Here is a 19,859-nt window from a genome sequence, read left to right as displayed (position 1 = left end):
ATTAAATGGCTGCAAACATTTCTATATCCACCATCTTATATAAGAAAAATATGCTGAGAGCTCAGAAGGACAAAACTGAGTGACTTTGTTCTCTATTCAGCCTTTTTGTTATCTGTTGAAAAATCTCTTTCTGTCCGTTTCCTTTTAAATACCTTCTTAGATCTCTGTCTTTCCTTTGACTTTACTTTAAACAAATCTCTATCACTGAAAATAGCTGAGTTTGAGTGCTCATTATTCTCTTTATGTGGATGCTTTAACAGCATCCACATTGAAGGGTTTCTGTGTTGTGTCAACTGATTGGAAAAAGAATGGATTTTTTTTAGATGTCTAACTAGTCACTGGTCAGAGCAGATCACGCTGAAAGTCAGCCAATTTCTTGCTGCAGCTCTTCTGAAATGTTTTCATTAACTTTATTGGAGGCATCTCTCATGGTATTAAAATATATGTCTCAGGGATTCATTCAAACGGCAAGGTTAAAATTGCAACAGAAGAGCAGTCTGATAAACAAGTTGAGAGCTGAGAGGATTTATTGTGTCATGTTGTTCTAATATGGCGTGCAAAAAAAATGCTTTTTTCCTCAATGTAGCACTTAAGTTTTCTTTTGCTTTTAAAAGCTTGCACGCAGTATAGTTGATGCTGTGCACAATCCTAATCATGTCGTTTCAAGGCCATAATTTGAATGATGCTGTGTATTTTATTTTTGGTAGATAGATGACCAATTAGTTTACTGGCCATATATGATAATAGAAACACATCAACGTGATCTCTAGCAGGTGAGTCAGGGTCCTGAAAAAGTCTTATTTCACATCTGGAGCCTTCAGACATCTGTTGCAGATAAGTCATTTGTCTCATACATTTGTGGTTATCTTTTGCTCCCTGGTTCATTGATTTTCACGGCTGAAATGTTAATGACAAGAGATCAGCATTAACATTACCTAATGTGCCTAAAATACAAATTAATATTGTTTCTTGTCACGTCACCAATGAATATTTTAAACCTTTTGGTAAGTAAATACAATTTATTTACCTCTCTGCGTTAAACGCAAGCACATTCCGCTCTGAGGTATGACACTACTAGCTTTGCACAGGTAGAAACTAAAATTTTGCCATTCGTTCTTTGCCAAATAAGTCAAGTTTATTCAGATTGGATGGAGAGCACCTATTGTATTCAGGTCTGGATTATGACTAGGACATTCTGACACATTAATGTACTTTGATCTAAAACATTCCACTAGGTGCTCCGGCGTATGTTTTCACTCTTTGTCCGGCTGAAAGGTAAACGTCTGCCGCAGTCTTTCGCAGTCTTTCGCAGTTTGCAATGTTCCAGGATTGTCTGGTATTTAGCTTCATCCATTCTTCCAAATACTCCGACCAACTTCCTTAAGCGATTTGCAGTTATGCCATACACATTACATCTTTGAGTGATGGATGAAACAGTGCTCTTTAGATGTTCATTGACTGGATTATTGTTTTAAAACCCGATGACCTTCTGTAATCTTCTTCCCAACCATACCTCTTTAGTGTCTGGTTGTGTTTCTTCATCTTAGGTTATTATTTTGGATTTAACTTAGAGACTGAGCTAAATCTACCCAATTGAAGATTAATATAGTTGATAACTTAAATTTTCTGAAAACTGTCGACGTCCTTTCAGAGCGGCCGCATGGCTTTCATGCTGAGATGTAAGGTTATTCTCTCCTCTTTTTAGGGTTGCTCATTTGAGGACCAATATGGCAAACACATGTTGGCAGCAGCTAACTCTCCTGGCACATTGTTTCAAGTTTGATCAATCTTTATTTTCAAGCAGTTGGAAGAGTTTCAAAGAAAAAAAAAGCTTCCCATAACATCTGAGGTATACATCTATCTTCTGTCAACTCGACAGAATGGCTTTTATTTAGGTATTCTCAATCACAATGTTGATGTTAAAGAAATTTACTTGATAAATAGCTGTGTGCACGATGTTTATGTCTACTCAGATGGCTATAAATGTATTGCAGGTCCAAAAATGAAAACGTCCCTTTATACAGTAAACATACCTTTGTTTCAGATGTAACACTGAAGTTGGAAATCTGAAGCAATTTTTATGCATAAGCTGTAAAGGCACATAAAAAGTACACTTGAGAAATGTTAAATACAGATATTTACATGGTGTGGAAATATGACAGAGACAGTAATAATTTTTAAGATGAATTATGTAAACACTTTGTCTCTAAAGGAATAATAAAGTCTCCAGAAATCTAAATCCAAAAATAGTCAGAGGACATTCATTAATTTCATCTATCACTTTCCCATAAACGCTAAAACAAACTTGGATAAATATTAGAATGGACGGAAAGAATGCAGATAGAATAATTGTTGGGATCAGCTGCATGTTTTTTTTTTTCTCTCTGTTCTCAAAACCATCCACATGAAATTCTATTTCTGGGTATTTCTGATCTTTACAGAGGACATGACAAGTAAGCTCAACTAAATATCCACACAGTAATAAAAATATGAACTTAATGACCTTGTATGCAAATCTACTTCATATTACAATGTCAAATTTATTTATATATCACTTTAAAACCAGGTGTAAAACTGCGCTAAAGTGCTGTACAAGAACAACAATAACACAAATTGATAAAAACAGAGTGTCAAAACATTAGCTCAAATAAATGCCAAAGAATAAAAATGAGTTTTGAGAAGTGATTTAAAATGATCCAGGCTGTGGGCAGATCTAATTTGGAAAGGTAGATTGTTCCATTCAACAGGAGCAACAACAGAAAAAGCCCAATGTCCTTTTCTCTTAAGTCGGGTCTGTGGAACTGTCAGTAGCAGTTGATTATTTAAACCCATTTAAAACTTTATAAGTTAATAATAGAATCTTAAAATCTATTCGATAAAAGACAGGCAGCCAGTGTAAAGAGGCCAGTATAGGCCTTATATGGTCATGCTTCCTGGTTCCTCTAAGAAGCCGTGCTGCTGTGTTCTGGATCATTTGAAGTCGCTGCATCTGTGATTTATCCATACCTCTATATAATGAATTGCAACAATCCAAGCAAGATGTAATGAAGGCATAGATAAGTCCTTCAAAGTCCTTAAAACAAAAATAACTGAAATAAATAATAATTTAACTTTTGCTAAAATCCGCAGGTGATTAAAACTTGATTTAACGACAGAGCTAACTTGTTTATCTAGCTTTAAACAGCTATCAAAAGTAAAACCAAGATTCCTAGCAGAGGTCTGACAAAACCGAGCTAAAGAACCAAGAATCAGATCTGGATTTGTAGTGTGAAGACTTTGGCCAAATAATATAACTTGAGTTTTACTTTGATTGAGGTGAAGAAAGTTTTGTTCCATCCAAGATTTAACTTCAGCTAAACAATCTATCAAAAGCTTAAGATATTAATTTTTACCATTTTGTAGTTTAAGGGGCATATAAATCTGGACGTCATCCGCAAAGCAATGAAAAGAAACGTTAAATTTATGGAAAATCTGACCAAGAGGCAATAAATATAAAATAAAGAAAATGGGACCTAAAATTGAGCCTTGGGGAACACAGTTAAAGGTTTAAAGGTTTGGCCCCAGAACGATATTGGTCAAGATGAACTGAGAAAGTTCTGTTTTCTAAATAAGATTTAAACCATTCAAATACTGGGCCTCTCAGGCTAACACAATGTTTTAATCTATATAAGAAAATCTGATGATCTACAGTATCAAATGTAGTGCTCAGATCTAGAAATAATAAAATTGCAACATTGCCTCACAATCAACTGTTAAACGAACATCATTATACACTCGAAGCAAAGCTGTTTCAGTGTTATGAGCAGCTCTAAACCCAGATTTGTGTCCTTCCACACAAGGTAATGGATTTCTGATGTGTCCCAAATGAGAATACACATTAAAGCTGATATTTGAAGGCATAATATTTATATTTACATCTCTCAACACAAATGGTGTCTGCAGTTTGCTGGGAAAAAATCTACCCACATTTGATGAAGAATAAATGGAAAGCATCCATTAATTACATACGGAGGAGGAGAAGATGAGCAAAAGCCTTTAAAATAAATGCAGCTTTTTGAATAGCAAAATTGCCAGTTTATGGAGGACTAACTCTGACATAATCAAAAATAAATATAGAAATAAATACATGTTGAATAAATTAATAACCAAAAATACAGCAAATAAACAAATGTAAGAAGTAATTAAATTATACAATGAGAAATAAATGTAAATATCTCTTTTAATTATCTTATTTATTTATTTCTCTTTCAATAATCACCTCATTTATTTGTCAATAATGTCAACTTTATTTATGAATTACTTCGTTTTTAATTGTATCTATTTATGTGTATGTTTTAATATTTTTGTCTGTCTTATTCTTCCTTTCTATATTTTTATCCCATTTATTTCTTCAACCCACTCATTTCCAACCATCTAGTCGTGGAAATAGAGATGTTGAACTAAAAGTGAAAGAAGATATTAGTTATTCATTCAGTTAGTAGGTTACAAGAGAAAATCACACTTTATTGCTTTCCCATGATATCGTAGCCTACTTGAATGTTTAAACATTAGTCTTTCAGCGCCTTTCAACACCTCACGTCTTGCTGGATTAATAATAAATTAGCTATAACTTAGAATTTAGTAATTCCGAGTCAGCATTCAGGTTTTACCACTAACTTTCTATTTTATCCCGCTTCCACCTGCTTTCTCTGGGCCACATAACGCACCAGCCTCTGTGCATCCTGTCCTTGGCTCTGCTGCTGCTCTAAGTGAATGAAGCCGTGTCCTTTGTTGCAAAGCTGTCCGTGTAATGAATGAGGCTGGCCGATGGACCTGGACCGGCAGAACGTTCATATGAGTTGAGTTTACACAGACGTGATTATCCTCATATTAGGCAAATGGTGTTCAAACAATCACGTAGGCTGAGAGGTACGAACTCTTTTTTTTCATATTTTAACAAAAGTTCAACAGTTTTAAAAATATAGAAAGGACAAATAAAATAGACAAAATATTAAAACATACACAATAAACATTCAAATGGAAATAATTAGAATTTTTTTTGCTTTAGTCAGATGAGACTAAGGTTGAGACATTTTGCGATTGACAAGGTAGGATATATGCATAACAGGAAATTTATGTGTGGAAAAGGAGCTAAACCCTCTTTTAATTATTGTGAAGGCTTGGTGATGCTGTTGGCTGGCTTTTCATCACTGGGTCTTTTAGCATAACAATGTTTCAAAACTAACATGAAAATTATTCACCGTGCTCAAAATCAACCTTCTTCCATGGGCATCTAAGCCCCTCAAGGCCTTTTTTCGGGGAAAACTGAAAACTTTGGTTGCCGTTCTACTGTTTGTCTCCACCACAATGATGTGTGTTTTCTGTAAGAATTGGACAATTTGAAAACGTGGTCCGTAGTGAGTTTTGAAAACATCTTGGTTTCCGTTGTCGTGTACACATGAAAAATGGAATCTGCCTATTTGAGGAAGCAGTATGGCTTGGTGTTTAGCACATTTAAGTGGGAAGTGTTTGTATGCATATGCCTTTTAAGTTTTCAAAGAATCTACTGCCCGTTAATGACGTGGGAACTTACACGGTTTAAACGCTTCTACTTGTGTTGTGTGCACAGAAACCATAATTAGAACATTGACATGTAGATGTGTTAACACATGGGTGTCCAAACCTTTCGTTCCGTGGGCCTAATCTGTCAAGTCAAAAGTACTTGAGGGCCAAAAAAAGTGACAAAAGATCTAAATTATCAAAAAATTGTTTTGAGATTTTCTTTACATGCTCCACAAAATACAAGCATGCAACATTTTTATTAAACAAATTGGTTATATTTTCTGTAGAAAAGGGTTGTCTAAATCATTGATATCCATCCATCCATTTTCTAACACGCTTATCCCTATTGGGGTCGCGAGGGGTGCTGGTGCCTATGTCCAGCTGTTTAAATCATTGATACAAAACATAGAAAGGGTTTTGCACATTTGCCGTATTAAAGAATGGTCATGCAATTTGTCAATTCCTTTAAGCTCGATTGACAAAAATTTGAATTTATTTTGTCTATTCTCAGCATTGATAACAGGACTTAGGTTATCAGTCTTTCTTTAAAACGCTGGCTATATTTTGTATTTTGGCATTTGCACCGCAAAGAATTGCGATAAGAAACATACACCCATCACATGCAAGAAGATAAATTTGGGCTTCTGACAATGCTTTTGAAATTAGCTTAAGTTAATATATATATATACAGGACTGTCTCAGAAAATTAGAATATTGTGATAAAGTTCTTTATTTTCTGTAATGCAATTAAAAAACATGAAATGTCATACATTCTGGATTCATTACAAATCAACTGAAATATCGCAAGCCTTTTATTGTTTTAATATCGCTGATTATGGCGTACAGCTGAAGAAAACTCAAAAATCCTATCTCAAAATATTAGAATATTTCCTCAGACCAAGTAAAAAAAAAAAATTATAACAGCTAAACAAAATCAAACATTTGAAAATGTCCATTAATGCTCTCAGTACTTGGTTGGGAATCCTTTTGCACAGATTACTGCATCAATGTGGCGTGGCATGGAGGCAATCAGCCTGTGGCATTGCTGAGGTGTTATGGATGGCCAGGATGCTTCAATAGCGGCCTTTAGCTCATTTGCATTGTTGGGTCTGGTGTCTTTCAGCTTCTTCTTCACAATTCAAAAAAAAGGGTAAAAAACAAAGCAACTGGACTTGTTTTCCGTAGTTGAAGACGTTTCGCTTCCTCTCCCGGAAGCTTTCTCAATTCAAAAAGTCTGGAGTAATGATGAGTAACAAAGTTTTATACCATACCAAACAAAGGCCTGTAATGGCTTAGATAACATGCAAATTCAACCGAAACAGGACCACCCCTTAGTAATGGGCGGTCGTAAAAACCATTAAGCCAGCGGAATGGACCGAAACTGGTCCACTCCTCTGTAACGAGGAGTCTTCACAATACCCCACAAATTCTCTATGGGGTTCAGGTCAGGGGAATTGGCAGGCTAATCAAGGACAGTAATGCCATGGTCAGTACACCAGTTACTGTGAGAATCTTATGTCGTCTCTTAACCACTACCATACTTGTGATTTAGTTTACTGAACCAAGCTGAGTGTTTTTCAAGGCTCAGGAAACCCTGCAGTGTTTCGAGTTAATTAGACGATTCAAGTGATTAGTTGAATAGCCTACTAGTATACTTTTTCACGATATTCTAATATTTTGAGATAGGATTTTTGAGTTTTTTTCAGCTGTAAGCCATAATCAGCGATATTAAAACAATAAAAGGCTTGTGATATTTCAGTTGATTTGTAATGAATCCAGAATGTATGACATTTCATGTTTTTTAATTGCATTACAGAAAATAAAGAACTTTATCACAATATTCTAATTTTGTAAGAAATCGAAAAACAAGCATTTTCTGTTGAAATGGAGGACCATCCAGACTCCAAGAAAAGAAAAAGAAGTGATAACTGGGAAAAAACGAGGGTCTACATCGGTGCAGCTTTTACCTGGTGGAGACAATTCGTGAAAGAGTGCAGCTTCAAAACAGATGCGGGTTTGCACACTTTCTGCTGGACAGGTAAGTTAATTCAATATAACAGTAAAGTTTTTTTTGGGGTTTTTTTGCCGTTATGTTAGAAACAAGGCAGTGTAGTCCAGTAACTCCTCTGTCCTCCCGGCATAAAGTCACATGGTCACAAAGTCACTGATCTGTTTGGTGTACCATACCATGCCGTTAAAAATATGACGTACACACAAAATAAAATAATAACAATAACAACCAAAAATGAATTGGAATGCTGAAAAATCTAAATTCAGGCACATTTTGTGAGAGAACAGATGTGATGATTACTTTTTCATTCCGTAATTTATATTTATATTTACTGTCTACATGTGTTTCATGCTATTTTAAAGGGGTGCCACTTGAACGCCCCCTATTAACAAGCCACCACTGCTCTAAACGAACCACATGCTTTCTGGTGCAATGTCTTTTGGACAGATGAGACCAAAGTAGTGGGTTATGGCCATAATGCTTGCGACCGTGTTTGGTAAAAATGCAACAGCATATCAGCGCCAACACCTGGTGTCTGCTGTCAGGCACGCTAGTGGAATGGGTTGTTTTGCAGCCTAGGAGGCTATAGGATAACACAGAAGGACAAACAATAGCAGGAAACTTATACTGGACACATCCTGCAACTCCTTCAAAGTCACCAAGAAGAAAAGACTTCTTGGACAACCAAATGTTTTGCTGGTTGAACTATAAACAGTCCCATGTGAGATTTGCATCCCGCAAGGAAATTAAATCCACATCCAAATTGCTTTTTAAAATTGTCTAATGTGTATTTTTGAACTACTCAGTTCCATGCGTGTAATTGGTTTTAAAAATAATCTTTCTCTGGTTCTCAATTTTGGGACAATAAAATTGTGTTTGTTTATGTTTGATTGATGTAACCACCCTCTTTATAATATTTCCCGATGTTCTCCCTGTTCTGGGCAGTCATAAACCTGTCATTAGTCATCATTTAAACCCTTGACTCTCTTGAAACCGGCTGCTCTGCAGTCTACCCAGAAAGTACATGGTCCGTAACTAGCCTTGGCTCATAGACCATGAAAAGAATTATGACCTTAATAAAGTTCATTTTGCAATATTTGCACGCATAAGCATTTTACAGCTGATACAAAATGACTGTCTGGCTGTTTTAAGGCTCCCCTGGACCGTCTCTTGGCAGTCAGTGAGGAGCTCATGACATAATGAAAAGTTTGAATGATTTTAAAAGGCCTACTGCATAAATAACTGGATTATTAAGGAGTGTTTATTGTCAATCACATTCAAATGAAAGACAGTTCAAATATTGTTTTGCCCTTGCTGATTCCCCAGAGGATTTGGATATAGCAAATTGCGCAAATATTCAATACCTAGACCGGAATGTATTTACTAGGGAAGTGTAAAAAAAAAATTGTTTGTTTAAATCCAGCCCATCATTCCTATCTCCTCCTTACATCATAGGAATCCGCCTGTATCACTAGACGTCATAAAGGTGGGGTTATGTCTGCTTTCAAGATACTGGCTCTCACTGTCATTTTGTAACTAGGTGAAAAAACAGACTCAGCTCTCTAGCTTCATTCTCATGGTAAATCCTTCAGCAGAATAACTTGGTGTGTTTATCCAGTAGTCTATCCTGTTGAAACTCAGTTGATAAATGTCTCCCTCCCAAAAATCGAACAATGCTGCTGTAAATCTCCATGAATTCTTTCTTATAGGCCACTGTGGGAGAACAAGGAAGCAGAGACTGTTCTGCTTTCTTGCATCTGTTTTTTTTTTCTGTGCAAATTGACAATCCAGCTTGGTGGTAATGCTGAAGTTTATTTGACCATGATAACACGATGTGCTTTTTTACACACATGGATAAAAAGCTTTTTTTTTTTTTTTTTTTTTTTACTTTTTAATCTCAATTTTAAGACTGTAAAAATGTTTAACAAGATTTATTCTTCTTTTCCATATAAGGTACGCCTGGCTCAGTAATTCTTTGTTTAGCTGTGTTTTTTTTTTTTTTTTTTTTTTTTTTTTTTTTACTTTGACAGAGTCATTAATGGAGTTATCAACGTCCTTAAGAACATGTACTGGATACTTTTCTTGTGGCTCAGTGGTTTTTGTGTTAAACTGTCTTTTTTTTTTCTAAACAGTCATTGACAGAGTTACTGATGTCTTTCAACTATTAGTACTGAGTGTTTCCCTTTGCCATAAAGTCTCAATGCCTGTGTGTTTGTTTCTTTCCCAGATGAAGTCAGTGGCACAGCTTTTGATGCTATTACCTCGGCTATTCTGTTTTTTTCTTCCCCACAGAAAGTACTTCTGGCTTAGTCCTGTTCTGTGTTTAATTATATCTCTCCCCTGGTCATATTCACTGTAGGAGTTATTGATGCCATTAACTATGTTCTATTTTCTCCCATAGAAAGTACTTCTCACTCAGTGATTCTGTTTTCACTGTGTTTCTTTCCTGGATGCAGTAGTTAACAGAGTTATTGATAGGATTAACCAGCATGCGTATTCTCTGTGTTTTTTTCCCCCCCCTATATAAAGGACTTCTAGCCCAGTGCTTCCTCCACAGTGCTTATGTTGTTTCTTTTCTAGACAAAACCATTTGACAGAGCTATGTTGAACATTATCTCTGTGTTTTTGTTTTTAAAATACTCCAAGACCAGTGCTCCTTTGTTGTTTGCTCTTTCTGCTCCTCCTTTCTGCCGTCGTCATCCCGACTCAATCGCATCAGTGCCGTTGGACGACACGTGTCAAGAATTGGCTATTTTAAATTAGTTGTTTTCAGTTGAAGTCGGTGGTAGCTAGAAAAAATATAGACCGAGCAGTATAATGATAAAAGTTTTCAAGTATCCAGCTTTCTAAAATGAAGCTGTTAAACAATAAGGCACATCATATTTATTTATATTTTATTTGAACGGTGTACCTGAATCAAATACTTGTTTTTACAGTATACAAACAGTACGAACTTTGAGATTGTTGTCGGCTTTTAGGTTTTACTAACTGCTTGAACTTTTGGTATTAATTGGACTTATACATCTGGTCGAGGGACAACTGTGGACAAGTAGCTTTGCAGCTAATGCTTACACATTTACAGAATTGTTCATTAATGTGTACTGCCACTGTTAAATAAATAAATGAAATGACGGGAAAAGAAAACAATAGGGCAAATAAAAATAAATGAAGCATTAAACACTTCCTTGCAAAACTTAAGAAACTGATCCGCACATTCTTTAGTTTTCAGCTGTTGTAGTATTTAACTGCGTCATATGGTTTCGGTTTACGTTATTATGTATTATAGTAGGTTTCTCTGAGTTCAAAAAAAAAAAAAAAAAACAGACTCCGAGATGACATTAAACGTGGGAGCAGATGTTTATTTGCTCTTTGACAGCGTGTCTATAGGCCACAGGTCCACGGGAGGTTCCTCATCCTCTCCTGGTGAGAATGCGATGGGCGGGCCCCGCAATGCCCTCTGGCAGGGACTGCAGTTTATGTTAGTAGCCTACAACAGAGTTGGAACCACTCGCTGGAGTTGGAAGCAGTTGGAGCGCAGAGCGCGTTTAAAAGGCGCACCTCGCAGGAGAGCCCCAGCAAAGCAGCGCGCCGCGGCTGAGAGAAAGGGAGGAAAAAAAAAAAGAGTCAGTCTGAACGTTTTCTGCGGACTGTACGCTCATACCTACCTTACAGGGTTTTTTTCCCCTCCCGTGTAATTTTATAATAGCTGAATATATTTGACATTTTTATTATTATCGTGTGCTCCCAGTTGCAATATAATTGTTTAAAGGGTAAGAGGAGACAAGCTGCGAGTGAGTTTGGGGTAAGAAAAGGATGTCTTTGACCAAAGACGTGAAGGATTTTATCTGAGAAGAGGGAAAAGCTCCGGTTAGAGACTATATAAGCAGGTGAGTCTATCGCTTCTTTTTAAATTGTGGGATAAATTTAACACTATAGTTGAAAACTATTTTTTTCTATTATTGTTATTCTTAGTGTCGCGTTATTGTCGTTGTGCGTTTAACCGGAAATATATATATTTATTTAATAGTAATTTGAGTTCCTACACGCCTTCTTGATTAATATGATTGATGTTCCTTCAGTGGCACAATATAAACATATATGTTATAGTTTGGTTTAACCTCTACAGGAAAGCTGAGCATAGATTTTGCCACAACTAGCTATATGAAGTCATTAAATGACAAATCTAACTTGGTTTACACCTTGAAAGTGCAAAAATAAAAATGTAGATTATACAGTTTTATCCATTCATACTCGATGTGTACGTCTACAAGGAACCGTGTTAAAGTATAAAGGGAGTTTTTGCTAACTCTCAGCACTGTGTTCAGCAGAGATGCTTCGGTTGGGACAGGTGGAAATGTGTGTTTCATTTATTTATTTATTTTTCAGTCTATACCCAAAGAACCGTGTAATGCAGTCTGCTGTAATATCGGATGTTGAGCAAGCCCCTGGAGGGGAAAGCTGACCTGGGATGATCTAAGCTGTGCAGGATCAGCCCAAATACTGCTGCAGCCTCAGAGGTTATGTAGTAGTTTGACTCAGGAAAAATGGAAGGGATTCACTTGACTGCCTGGACTGAGAAGTTATGTTAGTTGCTCCTAATTGAAACTTTCATGACAAGCGCAATTACAGCTTCTGCAGAGGCTCCTGGTGCAACCAAATGTTTGTCCACACTGAGCAAATGATCTGGACTCGATTTAATGATTTGGATTACAAATAATAATAATAATAAAAAAATATTCTGGAAAAGAATCAGGAAAGGAGCTTCAATATTATGTGTAACTCAATTATAAAGAGCAATCGATTTAGTTAACTTTTTCTTGAAAAAACACCTACTTTAAACATCACGTCTTAAATCATATTTTATCTTTGCGTAACTTTTTGAATTTTGTTTATTCAAATATTTTTTCCCTCCTTTTGTTACAGTGTCTCACATTTTTGTATTGTTTTTTTTTTTTTTTTTGATTTTCTTCCAATGATTGTTTTTTTTTTTTTTTATAATGTTGTGTTGCAGAAGTAACCTGACACGTGGAGGTGCATGTGGGCAGAAAATGCTTTGTTCAGCTCTCTGATGGGCCAGTGTAGGTTCAATTACAGGCGTAAAGTTCATCCACAGACATTTGCAACTCTGCGCTCAGAGTTGTGGCACCTTCTCCTGGTTCAATAAATTCCCAGAGTGGCAGCTCCTTTACGGCATCTGAATAATTGATACATCAAACTTAGGGCTTACAAAGGAGGCAATTTCAGCTCCTGATTATTTAATGAGATGTCTGGGCTCTGTTGAGAGAGGTAAGACAAAGTTTAATGGAGGATGGAGCAAAGATAGAGAAAACTTTTAAAGACCTAAGGAAAAACACTTTTCAATTGGGAAACAATTGGTCGTGGCAAGACATTAAAATAAACATTATTTTATTGCATATGACAAGATATAAACTTCTGATTGCAACACTTAGGAGTAATTTAGAGAGGAGTTCCAGGGAGCCTTTCGACGGATATCGGAAGTGTAAAAGTTTGTTATTGTGAAAGAAATTCTGGCTCGTACGTATTTTGAGTGAGTGAGTCCTGGAAAGTTTGACTCTGACTCATCCAATGGTTCTGTGTTTCCTGTTATTAGAATCAGAATTTGCTCCAGAATCAAAGTGGTGCTGAAAAAAACTACAGCTGTTTATTGGAAATATGCACACTTGAAAATGAAGTGTTTGTGAGATTTTTGAGCCTTGTCATGTCAAGAAAGCAAAGTTAAAAATAATTACTCATATCTATATCTATATAGATACATAGATATTTCAAATAAAATATTCAGTTGTATTAACAAAACTTTAAGATGTGCTTTTCTTAAGAAATATAATAGATATTTTTGTTTGTGTTAAACATAATTTCTTTGCTTATTCCCGTTATATTTTGGCCTAATTAGCTTGAAGGATTGTGTGGAAATCTGAAAATATTTTGTCCCCTTTGATTTATACTTCAGCTCAGAATTTAATGTTGCCTGCTGGAATGTTTAGACGCACCAAATGGTATTGTCCTCCGTGTGATTCAGAGCCACATGCAGCTCAGCGGCCAAATATGGTCCTATTTTTCTTTATTGAGCTGCGAGGGAGGACCGCCCATTGTTCACATACGAACATGTTCTCTGTGTCTTCTTCACACAGGAGCCATAAATACAGGCGCCGCATGACGCTATCTTAAAAAAGATCTCAGCACCAAATATGACGAAGGCTTTTCGAGTTTCTGAGGTTGGTGTTGCGTCTCCATGAGACGACAGTGAATTTCCTCAAGATAAACACGCTCGGGTTATTGATCGGCGGCCAAGTGCAGCTTGAAGTGTCATGAACTCAAAGCGTTTGTGGGATCCTGCTTCCATGTTGCATGATGGATCGTTTCATTTAAACGTCATCTCAGAGGTTCTGAGTAATCATCACACCACCATGAATGCAGTTTTATTTATTTATTTATTTTACATCTGTTTAGGATTTAGTTTCAATAGTTAACTGTGTCAGAATAAAAATCATATAAACCCTGTTTAGTTTGCAAAATTATGCAAAATATTGATATTTTTTACAACTGAACACAAATATTGGCTCATTTGCTGTCATTCTGACATTTAGATTATGCAGCTGCATCATAAAATATGAAGATACAGACACACACACAATACTTTACAATAGTATCAAAAACTTTAACACTTCAATATAAAACTTCTATGCCTTTTCATGGGATATTATGTGATAAACCACACATTAGTTGATATTCATAAGGATAGAAAAAGATACATGGTTTTCAAAAACGTTTACAAATAAAAATCCAAAAGTGTGGCTTGCATTTGTGTTAAATAATTTGTAGAACCACTCTTTGCTGCAAAATATGCTGGCTATCTCAGCCAGCTTTTGCACACCTAGAGATTGACTTTCTTTTGCACATTCTACTTTAAAACTGAAGTTTAGTGGATGGACTGTGTCTATGGACAATGCCGATCAAGTCTTGCCACAAATTCATGCGTCAGATTTAGATTTGTACTTTGAGCATTATGTTGTATTATTAGATGCTGCATTATCTAAAGTCTTTTTGCTCCATTCGTAATCCCATCAACTCTGAGCACCTTCCCTGTCCCTGCTGAAGAAAGTTATCCCCACAGCATTATGTGGCCACCACACTCTGGGGAGTGGGTCATAATAGTGATGCACTGTATTGGTTTTCTGTCACACAGAATTTAGCATGTAAGTCAAGAAGTTCAGTTTTGGTCACATCTAACAGAACACCCTCTTCTATGTTTCCTGTGCCTCCTACATGGCTTTTGGGCTACTCTAAAAGGGATTTTTTTTATGGGTTTCTTGTTACCACATTCCCGTAAAAAACAGATTTATAGATTATACAACTAATAGTTGTTCTCTGAAAAGGTTCTCACATCTGAGCTAAGCATCTCTGCAGCTCATCCAGAGACACCATAAGCCTCCGCTTCTTTGATCATGATGATGTTTATTTCAAAATGGACAATGCGCATTACAGAACTTGCCAGAATTATCCGTGAAGGCCAGTTTTCATCTGTGGTCCCTCAGATTCCTGATTCGCGCTGCCCTTACCCAGCCCAAGTTTAGATGGATGGTCATGTTTTGTTGTTGCAGGTGTGTTGTACTCTCTCCGTTATTAGATGATGGACTGAAAAGTGCCACATAATGTTTTACAATATCCGTATGCTCTTCTGGGTTAAATCTCCCTACAGTGTCATCTCTGACCTGTTGGATGGGTTCCTTGATCTTCATCAGGCTGTTTTTTCCCTAATGCTATCTGACAAACCTCTCAAGTCTTCACAGCACAGATGGGTTTTCATTCATGCTTAATTTATACTGAGATTAAATTACACAGCAGTGGACTCTGTTTTACTAATTAGGCGACTCCTGAAGGCAACCAATGTCACTGAATGTTATTTAGGGGTGTCAGCGTAAATACAAATCCACCCACATTTTAGATTTCCATTTTTAAAAAAAACAAACACGCGTAGCGTTTCCTTTCCACTTCACAATTTGTGCTACTCTATGCGTGTATCACATAAAATCTACCTACAATATAATGAGGTTTGTTATACTGTGAGAAAAATGTGAAAATGTTCTCAAGGTATGAAGGCCTTTGGAAAGCACTGTATCTGTTGCCTCATTTAGCCCTGCAAAAAAAAAAAAACAAAAAAAAAAAACCTAATGGGTTTAAAAGCATTTTTCTATTTTATTAGGGGTGAAGCTGGGGGATATTTTCTGGCCAGCTGTAGTAACTTCTTGAATAATCTCTTTGAGATTTCAGCCAAGAGTTAGACCTGTCCAATAGTCAATAAATTTCTGAAAATAATTCAGTTTGTCATTTTAATGAGACTCTTTTGTTGTTGTTGTTGTTCTTTTAAAGTGGAAATGAGTGAACCTTAGCTGTTCTTGCTAGCACCATTGTGTGGCAGTAGGCGTTTTGATCTGTATTTTAAGTAATTGGCATAACTAATTATAATCCTTGAACATTTTTCACATTTTGCCATGCCGTAACCACAAACTTCATTGTATTTAATTGGGATGGGATGTGAAAGACTGAAACTTAAAAGTGTTTACTTGTGAAGTGGAATGAAAAGGGTGCATGTTTTTAAAGATTTTACAATAAAGAAAAATAAAGTTGTGGCAGGCATTTGTTTTCAGCCCCCTAAATATATCGACTATACTTTTTTCCCCCCTAAAAATAGTTAAAACTCAGACAGATCTCTGAACATCAATTTTCAGTTCTTGCCAAAACTTCTGGATTTTCAGTGGGCCATTCGACCACATGGATATGCTTTGATCTAAACTGTTCGATTGTAGCTTTGGCTACATGTGTTTGGACGGTGAATTTCACCCCCAGACTAAAGCCCTTTGCAGTCTCTGACAGGTTTTCTTCTAGTATTGCTCTCTTTTCAGCTCCATCCATTTTTTTTTCCACCAGGTCTGCACAGCTTTCCCGTCCTAGCTGAGAAAAAGCCTCCCCACAGTGTAAAGATGGCACCATGTTTCACTTGTAGAAAGGTGTACGGTCAGACCATAGTTTTCCGCCACATAAGGCATTTTCAGTGTTGGCTAGAAAGTAATATTTTGTCTCATCTAACCAAAACACCTTCTTCCACATGTTTATTGTGTCCCCCCATTGCATTCTGCAAAACTGTGGCCGTTTTTTGTCTTATTTTTAATAAATAAATAAAACTAATTCATGTATAATTTTCCCATAACCTTCAACAGTGATGCATTACTCTCTGTCGATCTATCAAAAAGCCCGACGAAACACAAAAAAAACAAATTTTCCAAAATGTCAATGCGTGTGTTGATTCTTTCTGTGATTTTTTTTTGTGTTTGCATTTTCCACATGAAATCCATCCTAAACTTGGGTTTTTCTGCCCTTGTTCTTTTTTCTTCTCATTAGGCACTGGTTCAAACAAATGTGCGACCACGCACCCGTCTTTCGTCAGCTCGCACGCCATTATTTGCCTCCATCCCGAAAGCAGCACATACTCAAACGACAGAGAATCTGGCTCAAACAGGAGGCTCCAAGCTTGTTTTCAAGCTCCTCGTAAACTTCATGGGTTGACCCGCAAGCACTCCCAACACGCCTCCTCTTCGTCCTCTGCTCTAACCCCTTCCCGCTGCCTCCATCTGTTTACGCCACCTCTGACACGATGACTTGTTGTGCCTCGGACTCGCCGGGACGTGTAATCGCAGCGTCACACTCTACATCTCAGACTTGTGGATATATCAGCCAGTAGAGTGAAAGACACAGAGCGAGAAGAGGGGAGGGACAGACAGACAGAAGGAGAGGAAGGAGAGCGGATCTGCGTGTTGAGAAGAGAGGTCCATCAGTCCCTGCAGCAGAGGGATCCACCTGCCCCGCAGAGGAAGGGGGAACCCCCCCCTTACCTGATCCATCTGGTAGCAAGGGGGGGCCTTGCACAGCCTGGAAGGCAGCAGGGACTATGCAGCTGGGACTGGTGGTGCTGGCAATGATCATTCTCAGCTCCATGGGTCACAGCGATGTTCTCAAGCTTTCCAAGGCGAGAAGGCAGAGACGGGGTGAGTTGTCACTTTTTGGTTTGTCGTGTGTTTCCATCTTCTCCCACTGCACCAGTGCTGCTTTTCATTGCTGCGGTCTGACTCACTGCGGTGGACCTCTTGTAAACATTTAACGAGCAAAATAAAGATAACATTTTGTTTATTTTCCCTTCACTCTTATTTGTTTTTCCAAGGTGGGTTATGTTAGGTTCAGAGTTTCCCCCCGGAATGGCTCATCTTTCTTGCTCTTTTAAGATTATGCCTCTTTCAGTTTATTTAAAACTTTTATGGGTATTAGAGTTGTTTATAGAAGTTTTTTTTTTTTGATGGATTCCCCCTCAAAGCCATTGCTCATTTTGTGTCTGGCTGTGTGGGCACATAGAGTGAGTACCTGACAGCGCTTAGCTCTCTCTTGGATCAGGCAGCCAATATTATTGTAAGCATTTTTCTGACCTCACGCAACTACAAAGACGGGGCGCCCGGATCGACTTGCGGCATATCTCTCTGCGCCGGTGTTTCTGTCAGCTTTGAAATAATTCTTCCTTTACACACAAGGAGCTTTTAGCGGATGCCAAGCTCGCCCCTTCTCCTCAAAGCCAGAATACATATAATACCAAGACTGGCCCCAGTAACAGATGTGGTGCTAATATAAGCACGCAAACCGGGAGGAGGGAGAGTCGGAGTTAATCTTGTGGCACCGTGATGAAAACAGAAGATATGGAGCAACTAATAATACTCGGGAGGTCCCCTCCAGAGTGTTACAGCCAGCTGATGGTTTCCCATCCAAAATAGGGGGGATGTTTGTAATTTTACATGTCTGATTTAAAGATATGTTCTTCAAAGTGATCAGATTCAATTTCTGTCAACCTCACACTCTGACACGAACACAGCAGAAGGGAGATCTTGCATTTTTTTAAGTTTTTGCCTTAGTTGAATCAAGAATGAAACTAATATGGAAAGAGTATAGTAATATTGTTTTCCCCATAACAGGTTATATAACCTTTTGCCCTCACTATCTAACATTTCATTGGAGTAAAACTTTTTAAAAAGAGGATGCATTTTAACCTTCTTCAAATGAAGAAGGTATCTTTTAAATTGCATGACTTGAGTGGAACATTTTTTGGTTCCTTCAACAACGTTCTCGTAATAGTTTGCCGGAATCTTGGCCCATTCCTCCTGACAGAATTTGTAGGGCACCTTGCTCTGACATTCAACTTGTCCTGTATGACAACACTAAAACAATGACTTTGTTGTCCTTAAGTCAGTGTGTAACTGATTTGGTGGTAATCTTTGGGTCATTCTTCATTTGGAAGACCCATTTACACCTTCCTTTAACTTCCTCCCCATGGTCTTGAGGTGTTGCTAATATTTTCACAATGCATCTTTTTGTGAAGTCCGCAAATGTTGATGTTTATCCTTGCATATAATGTTTTGATTAGATACATTTTGCGACTTTAGACATCTGTAAAATCATTTTCCTTGATATCTTGGCTGATGTATGTGTGTGTTAACCTGTCAGAAGCTTGTAAAGCCATTACATGATTAGTATTTAATGTCAGAAATTGAGAAAAAAATTTAATTTAATTTTACACACTGTATGTAAATATCTGGTTTCAGCTGTATGGTAATGGATTTCTCCGTCCAGACACAGTTTGCAACAGAAAGTAACTAGACTTGACCCTAATTACTGCTGCTCCCCATATGTCAGACATGGAGAAATCCGTTCCTGGAAGAAACCTTTTAACGGGTTTGGCCTTCTATCTTTATCTCTGGGAGGCAGCGCAGCAGATTGATTGCTGTACGAGTGCATGGTGAGCTGATAGATAACACCACGGTAAATCAACTCAGATGACTGTTGTGTTTCCCCCATGAACACTGCAAGTAAGGATGTGCACTAAAACACACATTTCCTAGAAATGATTTAGATTTCTGCTTCTGTGTACCTTGTCTTTGGTTTTGTTGAGGATTGAAGGATTTGATTAATATCCAGACCTCAGTTGAGGAAAAGGAAGCATGCCGCATCGTTGATAAGGGGGTATTTATTTGTTAGTTAAAGGCCTATATTAGACCTGCACTTCTCTGGTTGTTGTATTTATTTCTTATCAAAACCATTTCTGACTGAGCCACGTGTTAGTTGCCAGATTCCGGGTGCCTCGTAGTTGACTGCCAGTCACACTTTTGGTTTTTCTGAAGGAAAATCTTTTTGGAACTCCATTAGTCCAGTCTTGAAATAAACAATGACTAACCGTTTAAACAAAGATGTTTAG

At 37.3% G+C, this 19,859-nt stretch overlaps 1 protein-coding gene across 1 annotated transcript in view; it reads left to right on the top strand.

Annotated features, from left to right (window-relative positions):
* Positions 1-11,061: 11,061 nt before the first annotated feature.
* rspo1 (R-spondin 1) overlaps positions 11,062-19,859 on the top strand; it is a 29,948-nt gene continuing 21,150 nt past the window's right edge. Inside the window, exons 1-2 of the mRNA XM_036135253.1 lie at positions 11,062-11,439; positions 16,970-17,613. Of these exons, the coding sequence (XP_035991146.1) occupies positions 17,517-17,613 (97 nt within the window). The 5' untranslated portion in view covers positions 11,062-11,439; positions 16,970-17,516. The remainder of the gene's footprint in view (positions 11,440-16,969; positions 17,614-19,859) is intronic.

Source organism: Fundulus heteroclitus, chromosome 3, assembly GCF_011125445.2.
Source record: "Fundulus heteroclitus isolate FHET01 chromosome 3, MU-UCD_Fhet_4.1, whole genome shotgun sequence".
NCBI lineage: Eukaryota > Metazoa > Chordata > Actinopteri > Cyprinodontiformes > Fundulidae > Fundulus > Fundulus heteroclitus.
Note: the sequence above shows the minus strand (reverse complement) of the source record. Positions and strands in the feature narration are given on the sequence as shown.